This window comes from Synchiropus splendidus, chromosome 3 (genome assembly GCF_027744825.2).
Source record: "Synchiropus splendidus isolate RoL2022-P1 chromosome 3, RoL_Sspl_1.0, whole genome shotgun sequence".
Classification (NCBI taxonomy): Eukaryota; Metazoa; Chordata; class Actinopteri; order Syngnathiformes; family Callionymidae; genus Synchiropus; species Synchiropus splendidus.
The window spans coordinates 22,511,566-22,530,137 of record NC_071336.1 but is presented as its reverse complement, the minus strand read 5'-3'; the positions used below and the strand labels follow the sequence as shown (position 1 = coordinate 22,530,137).

Genomic DNA, 18,572 nt, shown 5'->3' with positions numbered 1-18,572 from the left:
TAACACACACAGACACACACTCATACTCTCACACACAGATAAACAAGTCATGTTGAATTCACACCCTTATTGTGTGCTTTTATTTTATTTTTTGCATTAATGTTTCTATTATTCCAGTATGCATTAATTGCAAATACCATTCTTTAAGCGTTTTCCCTTGAGATTGTTTTGTTTTGCATTTTGTTGAAAGCAGTGGGAATATAATTTTCTTTGATTGATGGATGAACATGGGTAAATTTGTTGTGCAAAAACATGTGCAAAATTATTTTTTTCTCTCTTTTTTGTATGATTTTTGTATGATCTACTAAAGTAAAAAGAAACTCATTGGGTGGGAACAAAGCAGCGTGGTAGACTGGTGTGCAAAAAAATCCTCTGAAGATTTGTACTGTCTGCTGACGCCACTAATTTTTCCAAAATGCTTTATTCCTCCACATCTGGACCGTGAGGGTTTGCTCTCTGTTTTTGGCTTTGGTTTACATAGGAGGACTTGAGAGGGCTGTTTACATCTCAGTTTGTAATCAGCACTTGGTGTTTACCCTGCTCACAGTCAGCCTCGCTCCTGGACGGCAGGATCATGGTGGCAGCAGTCAGATGGGGAGATAAAGTGCTGCCACGGAGGCTGTCTATCCTGTTGACAGTCGGGTTGTGAAGGTTGACACTTGCTGAACGGGAAGTACACAGGCGGCGTGTCCTTGCAAACCAACAGAAGACGAACTGCGAGGCCGCTGATCTGCCGGTTTTTGGATCTCAACTGAGGATTCATGAGCCGTGCTGAGGATGTGTGAACCGAGTGTGAGAACGTGTGGAGGAGAAAGTGATGACATTGTAATTTGTTTGATATGCCGTTGCACAAACTCAGCTGCTAATGTGGGAAGTGGCTGCTTGCTGAGAATTTGAATAAACCCTTATATACATTTAAATCAAGTCGCATTGGAATGCAACCAACGCTGGTGGTTAAGGCATTAATATTCTGCCTGTCGCCATGCTGGATCAGGGAAATAACTTCTCCTTCATTGTGTGCACAACGGCAATCAAGAATATTCTATTGTGAATACAGTCGTTCTAAGAGCTAATAATTGAGGGGTTTTGGATATATATTTTACCCTCAGTTCAATAGCAAGGACAAAAGCTAAGACATCTGCCCAGCCTCTGTGTTCTGTTTCGCATTAAGTAATAAAGCATTTATTGCAGACACTGTCAAGTCGCTACACTGATATAAAATCATATATATATATATATATATATAAATTCAAATGCCAATAACCCAGGAGCATTGTAACAAACCTCATCTTCCTTTCTGTCTCTTCAACTATGTGTTTGCTCTTATTGTTTAACATCCACACTGCTTCTTTATTAAAGGTGGGATTGGAGATTTCTTTTTTTTATTCCTTAAGATACCCATGCTAACACAAAAATATACCTAGTCCCTCCCCCAACTCTCCTGAAAGCAGTGTTTCAAACTGTTTTCTGGATAATCTACTCCACCTTTAACTTCAACCTTAGGGATCAGGGCGCCTTATATTTCGGGGCCAGCAAGTCGTCACCTAGATGGTGTGCTATGTGGATTAAAACAGTCGATACACACCGGTGGAAGGCAAGGAAGCCAAGTGGTTCTGTATCGTGAGACTGAACAAGGAATCTCACGAATGTGCAGTCTTGTTCTTGAAGCATGGAATTCTCCATGACTTGACCGAGCATCTGTCCTGATGGCAGCTCATCACATTGTGATGCTTGAAGCTTGTTTCAGTCACTACAGTTTGACGACATCCCATGATATGTTTTCATCGTAGAACTCACATTCTGGTGCTCAGGATAATAAGCAGATGATATGCGAATGAATGACAACTATCATGTTTTTACAATGGAAGATACATTTAGAAAGATTTATTCAGCAAACTACTATTCTACCGCAGGATTGTTGTTATCTCTAAAATCTCTTTGTTCCCTTCAATGTAATTTGGATTGACTGAAAAAAAAGACACACACACACACACACACACACACACACACACACACACACACACAAACAAAATCTGTTGCGGCAATCATCCTCAGCCACCTCAACCCCTCTCCAGCTGTGATAAACCTTCCTCTCCTTCTTCTTCCTGCACGCTCATCTACTGAGAAGCAAAGGTGACCATTGAGAGAGCTTCTTCGTGCATTTCTCCCTCCAAAATCCCCGGAGCCTGAATTTAGAAGCCAGTTATCTTGGGTATTTTGTGTATGTTTTGCTTCGACAGACACTTTGTACATGTGCTTTTATGATCCAGTGTTTGCTTCTGTCTGGAAATCTCCAGGAGGAAAGCTATTTATCATAGATAGCGCTTGGAGGAAATAATGACTGAGCCGAAAATAAAAGGATTTTTTCACACGGACAAAATGCAGTAATGCCTCTGCCTGTGCGATGGCTTTCTGTCAGGGTTATCTGAGGTCTCACTGAGGCTACGCTGGTGGAGAGGTTCTGTAAAAAGCTTATTCTGCATGGACTGTTAGCATGGGTGGGCAATTGATTTACCCTGTGACCACATGAACCCCCAGCCTGAATGTGCACCCATGTGTCCAATGTTGCGTCGGCGGATCATTTTTAAACTGGAACACAGAAATCACTGACATTTCCAGGCGCTGGATATCAAAGAAACTTCCCAAGAGAATAATGAGAATAGTGGTCATTGTGGGAATTAATGGGAATTTAGGGGATCTAGCTGGGAATATATACAAGTAACATCCAACTTACGAACTGCTCGACTTACGTCTACTTGTACTTACGACCACGGCCAGCAGCATGCTTTTTCTTTCTTATTTTTTTTATTCAATGTCCGGCACTGCAGCACGTAGCAGCCCGGCAACACGTACAACAGTTAAGGCAGCACAGTCTCCCAGCATCTCACTCTCACACAGCCATCTACCACTACAGTAGCACCTATAACCCCGTGTCGGCTATTTGGAATGACATTTCACTTACGTCCAATCTGACTTACGACCAGTTAATCAGAACCGATCCCGGTTTCCTCCATGCTTTAATTACTTGTTTGATGGCTGAACAAAAACAGGAATGTTGGGTTCAGTCTTCTGTGGTGATGCAGGCACGCACAGTGCCAGTAGCGGCACTAGGTTGTGGTCTCAATGGCAATTTAGTAAGCAGTATACTGGATCTCTGTCTCATATCGGTCTCAAATGCGTAATCGGGGGGTCTCAAACTGAGCCATAAAAGGGCCACAGTGGGTCCTGGTTTTTGTTGCAACTCATCAGGAAGATACTCAGACACCAATAAGGTGTCTGAAGACTATTAAATGTCAGACTGGTGCTGCTTGTTTCAGCTGACACGTGATTGGTTAACCAGTGTGTTAACCAATGTGTTCATTGGAACAAAAACCACTCAACGCACTTACTGCGGCTCATTTGTGGATCAGTGTGAGACTCCTTATATATATATACTGACTTGGTCTTGTCTCTGCCTCCAAACGTCATGGTCTTGTGTCAGTCTCTATACTCTCCAGTCTCAGCAATGTCTTGGTCTCATTTGGTGTGGTCTTGACTACAACGCTACAACTATATTGTAGTTCCGTACGTAGCAGCAACCTTCAACTTTGAAAATCCACTGTTTATTCATGTTTCTTCCGATATATTCCCTTTAAAGTTAAAGTGAAATTTTGCAACCCTAGTGTCGACGCGCATTTTGACCGATCACACATGGTCTTAACAGTAAAAAAAAGGAGAGGAAGAGCGGAATAAGAAAGAAACTGTCTCTTGAACTTGAGCCAGTTCCTGTTGTTCGCTTTGCCACTACTTTGCTGCACGTTCCACTGAGGTGGACATTGTTAATATGCGTGTGAAGCAGCCTGTCTTGCTTCTGAGATGGGTTAAATGGGAATGAGACGTGAGTGACTTGAGTCTCTACGGTGTAGACTAGATTTTGCACGTACATGAGTCGCTACAGACCGGAGCGATTCATGTACGTGCAAAATCTATTTTCTCCTTAAATTTAGCAGGGAGCCTGCAGTTTATAATCAGATGCGCTCAACATTTTGGAAATTACGGTGGATTTTTTTTCCATAAAATTGTTCACTCCTAATACTGTGCTTAATGGAGTCATGTTTTCCATTTAGTTCTGAACGAAGCAGGGTGTGTGAGAGGCAGAGATAAGAAGCCATATAGATACTCTTAATGTGTAATATTTTCAAGAAAAACGATATGACTCATGAAGTACGACTATATTCAGCAGTTGCACATTATTTATTGTTACTTATATTTTCCTTCTATTTTCCATTTCGACAGCTGGAGAGAGACTGACTAAACTCCTTGAGCAGAGCTCCAGTCTGAACTAATGCATGTTCATAAAATCTGGAACTGAAAACTGAAACTCCTCATCATTCCCAACCTTTTTGCCTCAATCAGTTGTTTTTGTGACCTGTTGTCAGGAGTACAACGTACTTAAAAGCACATTCTCGGCTTAAGGAAAGGCTCAATGGTTGACCTTGATTCCGACCTTGGCCCAGATTTCTGGCTGGAATCATCACCTCTGGTTTGTACAGACAGTTTTATGGTGACTTTTGTCTAATTCCTGAATGATCAACAATGTAAACAGCACAAATCTTCTGCAGTGTAGGAACAAACGCCACTGTGTTGCTTCCAACAGCTGCGATTTTCACAGGTCCCTACTAGCATAGACAATGAATGGTCGACTCCAACAAACACGTTTGCAGCCACTCATTACCTTTGATGAATCCACCTGTGCTCAAGGGCAGGTCAATGACCTTGTGTAAAAAGGAGCTTCAATTATCTTAAAAGTGAGAAGTGTTTCATGCTGTGCCTCTCCCAGTAAGTGAATTGATGTGCACTAACGTGCTGTGTGAGGCGTCTGTTGTGTTTGTTTTTATTGATTTGCCACCTGCACTGTGTGATCATGAAGCCAATATACACGTCTGCCAGTTGATTCGATCTACTCACTTTCACAGATCCTCCAGCAAACACGCGTGAAGACGACCAGCTCCTCTTCCTCTGAAGTCTCCGCCTCCTTCATAACTCTTTCCAATGACCAAGCTAATTCCACGCTATCGATTACACCCCTTAGCCTTTTATTTATTCTCCTGTCACGCACGTCCTCTCAGTATTGATCAGGTGTCAAACTAGCAGCTTCTGTCATTCACAACGACTCCTGGGCCAAAATCCAAGCTGCAGTTTCACAGATCTTTGACACCCCAGCTGAAATCGATAGTTTCTTCCACTTTCAATTGTGCTGCCATTGTCCTCAGATCACCTCTCACCAGAGAGTGGGTGTCTCGCAGCAGATGGTTGACAGTCACTGCAGACATTCCACTCGCAGCAAGGTTCTCAAATTGATTTGACTTGTGTGTATATGGTGTAGTGTGACACATGTCATGGCTGACCCACACAGCTGAGACGGAGGCGACTCCACCTGGGACTAATAGGGACCTGGTCAGTTCATGAGCTCATTATGGCTGGTCCACAGCAAAACACTCTTCCTGATAATGGAGTTCAGCAGAACAACTCCATCTTCAGGCCTAAATTATTCCTCCCAGCCTGCCTTTTCTGAGCAAGCTCCTCTTTACTTCCCCCCCACCCGCATGCAGTGCTCCCATCATCGCATGGGAATTCAGTGAACAATGCATTTCTGTAGCACGGTGTCTTTGAAAGCACAGAAATAGCCACTTGTTCCCAGCCGACTCGCCCAGACCGCAGCTCCATATATACACCCGCGTCATCCTCTGGCATCCTGTATAACTGCTTCCTTCACACTGGTGAGCGATGACGAAAACACTGTCTCTGCTCTGTAGCTGTTGAATTAGTTTTAATGAGGCGGTAAAGAAGGGCAATAATTACAAACGTATTTTGGGAAACAAAAAAGTCTCAGTGTAGCTATGCTATATATAGAAAGCATGAAAATGTTAATTGTAGCAGAGCCTTGGATGATGCCACTGATGCTGGATTCAACTGCTAGTGTTGCATGCAATAGCTGATGTAATAGCATGCACATACTTCATCTATTTATTTATGTTATTTGTGCTCAGTGTGTACGATTGCACCAAAACACATCCCTAGTCTGTGGATTGTCACTGACAATGGCCACCTAATTCATGCGTGTCTGTACAGCGGAGGCTGATGATGTCACTAATGTTTGATGCAATGCATCCGTAACTGTGCGTTCGGGCTGATGACAGGACCTTCCTGGTGTTAAATCATTATTTCACACTTGCCAATATCACTCTGACTACTGTCCATCAAGTGGATTTGATGTTGAACCAGCTCCATTCAGAATCAGCGAAACACCATAAAACTTACAACCACTGATGTGGTTGTATTTGCTTGTGACATGAACATCCTTGTTGTCACAGACTGTTGCGTGTGTGGGAGAAAGACAGTGCTCCTGCATGCTCCAAGATGTTGTGCTGTAGCTTCATGTCGGTTGGAAAATATACTCAATGTGGAGTGCTGCTTTAGTCATGGCTCATTCATGATATAGGGCATTGGGAAACCCTGGACTTTGAGATTTCCGGTCACTTTGAATCCTTGCTCGGACCCAACATAATTCTTAACTCCGTGAACTTCTTTTATTGGTTTGATTTTACACTATGTTCATAAGCTTATTCCGACAAAAGCAAATCCTTCTCAGTCTATGATGGTTTGATTCGCAGTGTTCTGGCAATCCTTTCCTCATGCATGAAAGCTTTATCAAACATACCTCGGTGGAAATGTCGAACAGAATTCTGCTTTGCACCTGGCTGTGTTTGTGAGAATCTGAGCATAATTCAAACCTCCTATCTCGCCTCGTTTCCTTACACAGCGACTGTGCAGGCCGACTGCGTTATTGGGAACGTTATCTGCAAAGCACACATTTGAGTTGGATTGTTTCCCAAAGCTGGGGCTCATTATGGGCCTGTTGGATAATGGTTTCTTTATAAAGTTTGTTCTGAGCCCAGGCTCCCCGTCCCACAGACTTTTGAAGTTAACACAGAGTTTCAAAGACGGCACAAAAAAAAGTTTGAGAAGGAAGTTTCTGTAAAAAGGAGGTTTATGAAAATTGTCATCCTGGTGAGCAACGGCCGCGTTCTCTACTGCGTGATCCCATTGTTCCTCAAATTCTTCTTCTCCCACAGCATACTCTGTGTTTGTGGATGACACCGTCTGCTACTTGTGAGCACAAATGTGACTTACACAATACTATAATTCGAGCAACTGTGTCTTCATTGCAGTTTCTAAGAATATAGTAAAAGAAAATAGATTTAAAAAATCAATCTCTTTCACACCTAGCCTATTAAAAAACACTATGGAAAACCTAGTGTTAACCCATAGTGCCACTCTGGGTTTAAAAAAATAATAAAAATTTTAAAAGTCCAAATATGCGACCTGATTTTTAGAATGAAAAAGTGCCAGGGGAAAAACTTTTCTTGCCCTAGCTGCAATCCGTTCTCCTCTTGAATATTTCATGGGCGGATGACCGAGGGCTGACATTCACCTCTCTGCAGGCCAGATAATTCACAGCAGTCTGTTCCGGTTGCTGCAGAATACCACGCAGTGATAGAAGTGGTATCGCTTCACTCTACAATGAGTCAATAACTGATACAGAAGGAACAAAAATCCCAAACATCTGAGTAAATAACCTCGAAATATTCGGGAGAAGCAATATTTGCAGTGGACAATCACAAATCAAATGCGTACTTACTCATTTGCATGTGTTCTCAGAGGCTGCATCAGTTTGACGACTCTGCAGAGGTTTATTATTCTCACTGTTCTAAGGTTAGAAAAAGCATTAACATGGACAGATGCAAACATAAATCTGAAAGATAATATCGATGTTTGCATCACTAATTCTTCGTCGTACTTTTCTCAGCAGTAAAAGAAAAAGAAAACTCTTCTCGCAATCTCATTTTTATTTAGAATCTACAGTATTTTACTGAATCTCAAGCTGTTAATGTTGTGATATGAACGAGGAGCCTTTGGGCTTGTTTATCAAGCAACTTCTTTTTTTTTATTTGAATACCTTTGATGCCTGGACTGTACACAAAATGAAATATTCTCTCTCGACAGCTGCCAACTGCTAATGTTTCCGGATGTGTGTGGAAATAATTTAACTATGAATAAGTGTCACTTCTGAAGTGTTAATTACACCGCAGCTGTAGGAATACTCTTGTCATGTAAATGATTAGTATTACAGTCTAATGACTTAATAAATGTCAGTCTTGAGAAGTTCCCTGAAACGCATCACCGCTCTCCAGTTTGTGACCCCCAGCTTTGACTTCCTGGTATTTAAGTGGGATTTATTGTTGCCTCTGTGCAGCAGTGCCACACACGAAATGCCGCTCTCTGTCTTTTTAATGGCGGCGCCTCTAAATGTGTGTAGTCACTGATGCACAAATGTGCACATATGTGTTGTTTAGTATCATCAGGCTGTTGTCAGTCTCAGTGGCCCCTAGGGGGATGTGATCTGTGTGTGCTTGAAATGATGTGCAGATATTTATGCTTGCTAGTTTTTCTATTGATGCTTCAGGAATGAATTCCTGCAGGGAAAGGAGTCTGTTGACTGGGTGGGCGGGGGGTGTTGGAGGAAGAAATAGTTCTGTATTCTTCAATCACGCAGACGTGTGGTCATATTACAGTCCACACAAAGAATTACAGGTCAATAAATGGCCAATTTGTTTCAAGTGCATGCTTAAATACTGCTGCTTCACATCACCTCTTTATTGCTTCCATGTCACTTTGACACACGAAGAAGCTGATCACTTCAGTGATTTGCAAATAAGTAATTCTCCTTTCTGTCTTCACAATGAACACAAACCTGGAGTAATAAACTGAGGTAAATTGAGTTAAGAGGGTTGTTCTCTCTATAATGAGAGAGCTGGTCTTGTTCCTTATCTAGCGCTGTGGCCGTCGATCACCTCACCAGGGAGGACTCCACATGGAAGGCAAGTCAACCGAGCTTTTGCAATTGGCATGTCAGTATATTAAGGACTTGTAGTTCTATGCTGAGCCTCTCCTTGAAGGCCAAACTGTTCATCCTTTCAGGAGTCCAGACACTATGTTGAGGCAACAGTTTTGACTGTATCTACATTGCAGTTCTAAGAGTCATTCTAGATGAGCATAGAAACATACACTGAGTGCTAAATAACCTGCTTTGGTCCCACTGGGACCAATTGTCCACTTCGATAACAACGTTGTTTATCAGAAGACTTCGGTCTGGTTGGAAAGTTCTCAGTGTTCCCATAACCTTCCCATCCTTGAGTGTCACATAAAACAGGGATGTCAAACTTATTCACATAAAGACCAATATTTCAAACCCAGTCTGAGTTGCTGGACTGGAGAACATAAATACTTGCAGCCTTTAAGAGAGAATAAGCACTAAGAAACACTGACACTCACCATTTTGCATTGTATTTTTTACTAGACAGTAAGTGGTTTTCTAAATACCGTCCTGATTCACTCTCACGCATGAATTCACTTGCACTTGAGTAGAGAGAGTACGATGTCAGCCAAGGGAAAGCGGCTCTCTTGTTATTCCGACAGAAGTTAGAAAGTCCAGCAACTTTCTCTTAATTTGCTGCGGGTGCTCCTCAGAACACTGCACCAAGGCCGACACAGTAAAACGAACAATATTAATAATGTATGCTGTATGAATTTGCCACACTTCTTCTCAAAGATGGAGAGTCTGCAGCTCTTTGTTTGGAATTTATCATCCAATCCGGCAGATGAATAACTTCTGTATCTCACTGCAAATATTCGCTGTTTCCTGGATCGCTCTGGACGAGGCAATGCATATTTAAAATGTCATGGCAGCAATTATTTATATCTTTATCTTTAATATTGTATTGCTTCAGTCAGTCTTTCCCCAGATTTTCTGAACAGTGCTGAGATTTAAACCTTTCTACTTTTTCTATCAGGCTTGTAAGGAAGGTAAGGAAGTCTGACACAGCTCACTCTCTCAGCTTTTTGAGCGCAAAGATCGGACTTCTTGGTTCCAACTTTTTTAACTCCACTGAGAGTTATGTCATCGTAACCAACCTGACTTTTCTCTATTCCACCCCTCAGCCATTCCAACTTGCACCGAGACCTGGACTCTTCTGTCCAGCGTGCTCGGTCCACAGCAGGGGATTTGGATAAGGTTCAGATCAATGACTGAGTTGAGACAGACAGTGGTTTTCATAATCCTCTATTCCACTTTGCAGCTTAGAACTGTGCAGGCAGAGCAACTCACTCTTTCTGAAGTCTCTCCTCTCCTGACCTTCATCGTGTCTCTTTCCTCTCTGCTGGGTCACTTTAAAATTTTAGTGAAAACAACTTACAAAATCAGAAACGTGTTGGTGAGCAAATGATGAAAAAACACCTGCTACACTCATAATACTATGAAGTACTCAGGTGAGACCTTTAAGTTGGTGCTGCTGAATGGAGTTGGAGAATCAAGCGCGAGACTGACAAGGCACTTCAAGTTCAGCCTACATCATCCGACCTTTTTTGAGGAGCTGATTGAGCAGTCACTTGGATGACACATGATACTGAGCTTTTATTGCTCCTCACCAGTCACCTGAACATTATTTTTGATTATTTCTTCTCAACACCTGCTCCACACTCACAATCAAGTCAGAGAAGCCCAGCTCCTTAAAATGTATGACCCATGTGTAAATCTGCCTCTGCATTGCAGTGGAGTTCAGAACTTTGCAATTCACGACGCCACGTCTCCCAACTGTGCTTGCATTTGCATTGATTCACAATGTTCTCCCTGTTCTTTTTCACATCAGGGCAACTAAATGACATGCGTCTTGTTTTTTGGTCACTGGGGACTGAGAATTAGCATGTAGTCTCACGACCAAACATCATCGACACCTGTTTTCCACTGTGTGTTTTCTTTCTTTTGTAACTGCAGCACTTGTGTGTGGGTGGTCATTTTTGAGTGAATGCTGTGAGGTCCAATATATTATTATATCTGGCACCACATGAGTATTAATAGTCACTAGATGAAACCATTCCTACTTCAACAGCTGAAGCTTTTATTTCCTTTAACATACTGTAGTTAGTTGAAAAACATTACATCCAGAGGGCTGTCAATTGCTCTGTTTTTGGGGGATTGTTTTGTTCTTTTGCAGACCAGTCATTGTTCCCATTGCTGACCACTGTCCACTGCTGAATTCACTCATAAAGGTCATTTTAGAATAATAGTGGATTCGATCTTCTGACTAATGTTTCCACTCTAGTTCATTCATGTGCAGAACAATTCAGCTGCGTTAGCTCTGGTGAGACCTGGCAGGAGTGGAAGTAGCACAATACACGGCAGATGCTTGTATCATTGGGGCTTTTGAGGTCGATACAGCAAAGTCTTCGCACTTGAAACTGCCCACATCCAATTAAAAGACCCTTCAGCTTTTATAAAGTCCATAATCAATCCACAATTAGTAAATGCATTTAGCAGCAGCAGGAAAAGATCAATAAGCACATCCTTGTGCTCAATCCACAGATAAATGGATGTGCAGGCGAACACCTTCAGTTAGGTATACGTTCTAACTGCCTGGAGAGAGAGAGACTTGGCAGTGAACCGGTTTCATCAGAAGATGCTGCTGGTGTGTTTCCTCTGCCGCAGTCAGATCAAAGCGTCGATCAGATTCTCTCATGTGTCGTTTCCTCGCTTCATCCTAGCTTTATTGGAGAAACAGTTATATTTCAGACACGTCTTGAACAAGCTCACTTTCTATAATGAAAATGTGTCGCTCTCAAATTTTCCTTTTTTTTCTCATACTCATACTGTACAGGGCTAGGTAGCCTGGGCAGCAACCTCAGCACAGAGGCCCAGACCTCCCTTTTTCTGGGGGCAGACTTGAGATGTTGAGATGTCTCTACAGAATTGTTTGGTTCTGTCTGGAACATCTCACCAGGGACGAATCCCTGGGTGCAAGTCATACTTTCCTACTGTAAATGACAATTCTCTTCACCCTATTTCTAGAGGAGCCAAACTCTGGTGGAAATTCTGCCAGAGTTTGACCAACAATATTGTTCCTTTGCAGGTCGACAGATACATCAAGAGCTTTCTCTTTTGACTCAGTTCCATCCTCACCACGGACAGATGCAGTGCCCTCACTTAGCAACATGACCCAGACATACTCTTCATGGGAACCATGGTATTAACGTCCTGTCCTCACAAAGACCACATCTCCACACAAATTCTATGTACTATGCACCATACATGAACATGCATTGAGTGTTTTCTGTCACCATATCCAATGCTTTTTGTAACCAGGTACCAAAGTGGATACATCTGAAAATACTGAATGTGTGACTGCAACTATTGAAACACGGTTGTTATTTTGCCAGGCTATTTGCAGAAACAAACTGCAGAAAATTTGTTTCTCACTTTACATTTTGGAGCACATTTATTTTGTTGTGCATTCAGCTTTTCACCAAGTTTTAAACCACAAAGCAAACTTTGACACTCCATGAGTATCAATAAAGTTTGGAACTGAAACGTCACATTAGCCATTAGCTCTGTTAGCTCTGTCTTTGGCGTCACGGGTCCGACAAGGATCGCTCCCTCCATCGCTCTGTGTGACAAATAAGTTGAAATTGGATCATTTTCCCATGGCACACCTGACACTATCTCATGGCACACTAGTGGCACCCCAGTTGAAAAAAGAAAGTCGTCACTCCACAACAAGGACTGCTCTTTCATATTAATAAGCAACCAATGATCTTCGTGAACACAGATATGCTACAAAGAAACCAGCCACAAACATAAATTCAATTTCTCAAGCAGACTTTCTCAAACTTTGAGTCAAACAATAACTGAAATTTAGTTCAGTTCCGTACACAATACTCCCCTGGTGGTGTCTTTGGAGCATGTAACGACAATCTCCTAAAAATGCCTTAAAACACAAGCTTTGTTGTTAGAGCATCACAGCGCCCACTACAGGCCTGGCATATGTACTGCTTTGTCTTGGGTCATTTTCAGTGGATTCACAAGGAATATGAAACATTTTTACTGATAACTTTTTGACAGCAGAACAGGGAAATGTGTGTCTCCGGGTGGATGAGAGGAGTCTCTTTTGCGCAGATGAAAAGCCTGTTTGCATCGATGGAAGCAAGTCAGGCGTTGATTTCACTTCATTTGTGGACCGATCGAATGTGAGTGACATCCTGTCAGAAATACACTGGGCGTGTAATTAAATCCAAATGGTGGTTTTTGTCAAAATTGAATCAGCGCTGTGCTCTCCTCACCCACTGCTGAAACTCATTTGCATAATCGCTTTGATTCAAGAGCTTTTTTATGTGTTTCCAACATACCAAGAACTTTGTCTGGCTATTAATTTGAGCAGCGTGAGCGTCATTCATCACACTGACAGTGTGTTTGCGTGTGTGGAGGTGAGGGGGGTGTGCAGCCAATGAATACTCATGGAGACAAAAGCAACATAAAAGTTAAACCCTATTGGCTCTTGGGCTGCAAAGAGCCGCTCTTTTAGTGGATTTATTTCTTTTCTTTTATTTTCTAGTGAAGTAAATTCACTAGTCTTATTGGCAGTAGGCATCTGGGCTTGTGTAGGTAAGAGGCTATTGAAGGTCATGTGATTAACAGACCTTAAAAAATATGTTCAGTGACCCTTGCTGCTGGTGATTTAACTCCAAATATGAAATCCATGGAGATGTCAAGCGTGGAAAATCTTATTTCGCCCACAGTCGAACATCCCTCCAGTGTGCGTTTCGCTTGCAAATGACCTCGTGTGAATGTTTTATCTCGCTTATGCTCTCTTTAATTGTTGCATCTCATTTGGGGATTTATATCACCACAGCTTGGCACAGATGACAACCGTTTGAGTCCGCTGGCCGTGAGGGTATGTGTGTCCATATGTGCACCGGCCGACCGAAGACCCCCTCCCGACTCTCACATGACGCTATATATGAAACACTTCTTGTTAATATGCAGCATCTAATGACGCGTGTGAAAAGCAATCAGCTTGGCAGGCGTGAATCTGTTCGCCGAGCGGAGACCATAACTTAGGGAAGCAGGAGATGCTCACACACACATGCACAGAAAATATACAAATGTTTTTTTCGGGTCATTTTCTCAATTTTTCATCAAGCTCACATCACTTGTCCTTCCATCTTAAACACATACATTGACACTGATCTACCTTTGCTGAGCAATATCCCTGCAGCTGTTCGGTAGAATGCAAAAGCAATGGATTCATTATTTTAGTGCTGAAAAATGATCTTCAGATCAAAACTGACTTGAAATATTATATGTGAAAATATCAGAAAATGCTAGAGGGTTCATTTAAATGTATTTCTTTGAGCCTTCCAGGTATCCCAAGTCCTGTGTTCTGTTGAATTTTAAAACTCATTGCTCGTGTGCGGGGCTGTCAAATTGAATCACCCGACCAGACCAAAATCTTGAACACATTCTGAGTCGCGAGCAGAATAAAATCCATGTTTCTCTTTCTTTCTGGCACTCCTTTAATTGGAGTCTAATAGCTGTCAGTCTTATAATTCTTAGAGGCTACTGCTAGCATGACTGACTTGTCCTCCTTCACCAAACTCACATAAAGACTGAAACATCCGTGTGCCTTTGTTGACATGTCTGATTCATAGCTTGGTTTAAACACCCTCGGCTTATTTGTTGATTTGTCACCTGCTCTGCGTTTAGTGGGAAGTCCTCTCACAAACATGCCCATGCTATAGGTGAAAATGTACTCGAGTACTGTTTACATTTTTAACAGCCCTCTTGTGGTGGTATTTTCAAGATGCCAGTCAGTAAAATTAGCCCCACCTGCTGGGTGTAACTCAATCATGGAAAGTGTTCATGTCAGCCCTGCACCCCCCTGTCATAACTCCCCCTAGGGGGCGCACTCCCAAGTTTGATAACCACTGCAGTGTCTACATTCCTCTGCATTGGATTTAATTTCCAGCCGACCTTCCCGCAGGCCACATAAAATGGCCTGATGAGCCACATATGAGGTGGTGCTGGTTCTATCTTGGTGGTGTCTGACTGCAGTCTGGACTGGTGCGACTCCTGCACTGAGTGGCCTCTGCACAGGATCTACATCTGGTCATTGATGTGGGCGGTCCGATCATCACACTGATCCGGATTGTGCCTGAACCAACCTGCTACCTGCTTTATTTTAGTCCAATCCATTTATCTGTAGAAGCCTTTGCATTCCATCCCAGATTCATTATACAGTATGTGGTATAGATGTAAAGATTGATTGATGAGGCCCAAAGTAAGTGGGTCTGCCCTCTCTGATCTTCCAGGACCAGGACAAAATGGATGGATGGATCAATATCAAATTCTGCCCAGTATTGAGATGCAGAACATTTATTTCAGAGGGAAACCCAACCTTTCCTACAGAAGCTGCTTCATCTGAATACAGACTGGTTGACTGACTGTCCATGCTTCATGAGATTAGAGGGTCATGTGTGAACCTTTGGATTTCATTGATGCAGTTAACAGGGAAAAATAAGTGTTTTTTGATAGTTTTTTTTAAACCCCCGACTGTTTTTCATGTTGTAATAGCTATAACACACACTGAACTCCCACAAATGGCTGGCATTTCATGCAACATTACATTTGATGTGAGTCAATTAAACTTCACTACAGCACTACATCAGTGTCTCATTTTCAATACAGGTTGAAGGGAATGCTGTCGTCCCTTTCTTGGGGCTTTGATGGTCCAAGTAGCGCTGGTATTGATCTGACTTGGACCCGGTTCTAACTCAGGAAGCCAATTGTTTACATCGAAAAGACGAGATTTTATTTTATTTGTTTTTCAAGATCAGTACTCATCAACAAATATTCATACTTAAAACTAGCTAGTCACACCAACATTGGATCCAGTCAATGTGTTAGGGACTTAAAATGGCACCTCTCTGCTCTCCTTGCATAATTGTATCAGTGGAATCATTCTCTGCCCTGGAGGTTAGAATCTGACTGTACGTAGAGTAGCAGCCTGAATAATTTACTCCCTGCCCATTTGAGCTGAAACCCCTTCACACCCTTCCAGGCAGCGGCAGCTCGATCGCCTCTCAACCTCATTTAACACCGTAATGACAACTGACAAAGTGTAAATGTCTGTGAACGCGGCTCCGCGGCTTTCCCAAACCCTGTTTTTAATTTTGGGAATAATTGGCAGTCGAGTAATCAGAGCGGATGATCGTGGGCTTATAATATAAATGCAAAACATTACATAATTTATGGTGGGCTCTGCCAGCGGTGCGTCGCTCAGTCAGTGCTAATCCTACAGAGGAACTAACCCACGTGCATAATTCATGCATACAAGCCTCACGTAGCTCAGCTGCTAGCTGCTTTAAAGAATGATCAACGGCCCATTATAGCCGGCCCCTGCTTTTTAAAGTGGATTCCTTTGAATTTTAAGTTAAATCATTTGCCAGGGTGTAATGTCATGTAGCCGTGACGTGTGAAGTCTGTGTGCGAAGGCTGCTGTGCAGTTATTGTCCAGCATGCAGATGTAACTAAGTAAAAGCTCTGTCAGTTATTTGGTGCTTTTCAATTGGCTTCTGCGAGAGGAAACTCTGTCGCCTCAGTTCTCTATATATGCATCATAAACTCTTGTCTTCCTTTGAACATGATATGGTTATTATCGTAATCATTAAGTTGATTGAATTTTGGCCTAATGAAGTTTTTCTCCTTGAAGTGCAAACATAATGTCGCAGTTGACTCTTAGATTGGGTGATTTAGATGAAAGGCACGAGGGGAGTTTTGCATATTCATATGGTTAGCATCACTTATAGCAAAAGCATATGGAAGGCATTTGATGTACATTTAGCTTTATTGGCACTGGAGTTAATAAAGTCATGACCTTCATGCAGTTTGGGAAAATGAATGAATTAGAAGTTATACTGTAAATATTTTTGTTTCATTTCGTAACTCACGGGTCACTTACAACATATTGAGCTACACAACTACTTCACACAACTAAGTAATGTTGATGTACAGATGTACTGGAGCATACTGTATTTAGGGTTGACTAAGTCCAACCACGATATAAAATGTAACTGCATAGGGGGACTAAATTCTCTAGAGGAATTTGAAAAATAAACATAGGACATGACTACCTTAAAATGCAATAAATGAAAATGTGCAATACACCAGGGAAATATATATGTGTGTTCCTCCAAGCGGAATTTTTATTAAAAAAATATAAAATAATAATAATCAATAAAATAAACAGAAAATAAAAAATAAAGTGTGTACCAAAATGAATTTGAAATTGTAATTTTGTTTTTATATGACAGAAATAAACGGTTAGAAGGCATCTTAAAAAGTTTAAAAAATATCCACCATTAACACTGAATTTTCATAAGTTGGTATGCCATAGTGCCACAACATAAAACTTGTGCATTGCTTCAAGGTCAATTTTACGCTAACCTCATGTGGGTCAGATGAAGACAGACAAAAGTCCCCCAGGCTTTGCGCAGCCCTGCCTAAATCTAAGGACATGAATGCTCGTGGTTGTGAGTCGAATACATTGGTCTCATCGCCGTCATAACGCTGCATGCCAATCGACAGCATGAATGAAAACAGCATGTCTGAAGCTCCTGATGGCAACGAACACACTCTGAGTGAGTTTGCAAACTCACTTCAGTCTTATTTGTGGCTGCTCGTCTTCTCCCTCTCAGCTCCTTCAAAACTTGAGCAGAATGTCAACCAGCAAAATCGCTGTCCTCGAAGAGAATTGATGGAAAGAATCAGACTTTCTGTCCCTCCAAATCCGTGACCCCTCTGTCGGTTAATACCCTCCCTTTTTAATCTTCCATTGGCCACAGCATCACTGATTAATCCACATTGCCCTCTTCAACCGTTTGCAAATTCCACCTCATGTCCAGACGCTCACCACCTTCTCGCTCTCTGTCCCCCTCCCCCCACTTTCCCCTCTCTCCCACTCCCTCTCTCTCTCCGCTATCTTTCACTCGCTTTTAGTGAGATGAAGCAGGAGCTGGCAGAGGAAGGCAGCAGATGCTCCATCCTCTCCAAGCAGCACCGTTTCAACGAGCACTGCTGCATCCGCTGCTGCGCGCCCTTCACCTTCCTGCTCAATCCCAAGCGTCAGTGTGTGGACTGCCAGTACAACGTCTGCAAGACCTGCTGCACCTACAGCAAGAGGGACAAAGCCTGGGTCTGCTCCGCGTGCCAGAAGGGCAGGTTAGTATTTCCACACATGCTCAGCCTCCAGCGGCGGGAACAGATTAGAGTGATGGCAAAAGAATGAATGGGGGCTGGAGATGAGAAAGAGGCTGTGATTTGCTGGATTGGAGGGCAGTGAAGTGGAGGAACGATTTGGATGGGAAATGAAATGGGGATGTTTAAGAGCTGAAGAGGAAAGGGCGGCTGAGAACGCCTGATTGGTGCTGTGGCACTGGTGTGAAGGGGAAAAGTAAAGGACGGTGAAGAAGAATGCAGCCAACATACCTCCCAAGTACTTTTAGTCTGTTGTGGTGAACACGATTACATCTATTTTCTTCAATATATAACTTGTGTTTTTGTCATTTTTTAAATGGGGGCTATAACGTAGTGGTGATTAAATGCTGGGAAAATGTGTGGAATGGGTGGGGTGTTGAAATGCCTC

General features: G+C 42.4%; 1 protein-coding gene across 2 annotated transcripts in view; it reads left to right on the top strand.

The window, feature by feature from the left end:
- myripb (myosin VIIA and Rab interacting protein b) overlaps positions 1-18,572 on the top strand; it is a 105,380-nt gene that overhangs the window by 31,211 nt on the left and 55,597 nt on the right. For both annotated transcript variants that reach the window (XM_053859888.1, XM_053859889.1), the window contains exon 3: positions 17,927-18,148. In XM_053859888.1, coding sequence (XP_053715863.1) covers positions 17,927-18,148 — 222 coding nt within the window. The remainder of the gene's footprint in view (positions 1-17,926; positions 18,149-18,572) is intronic.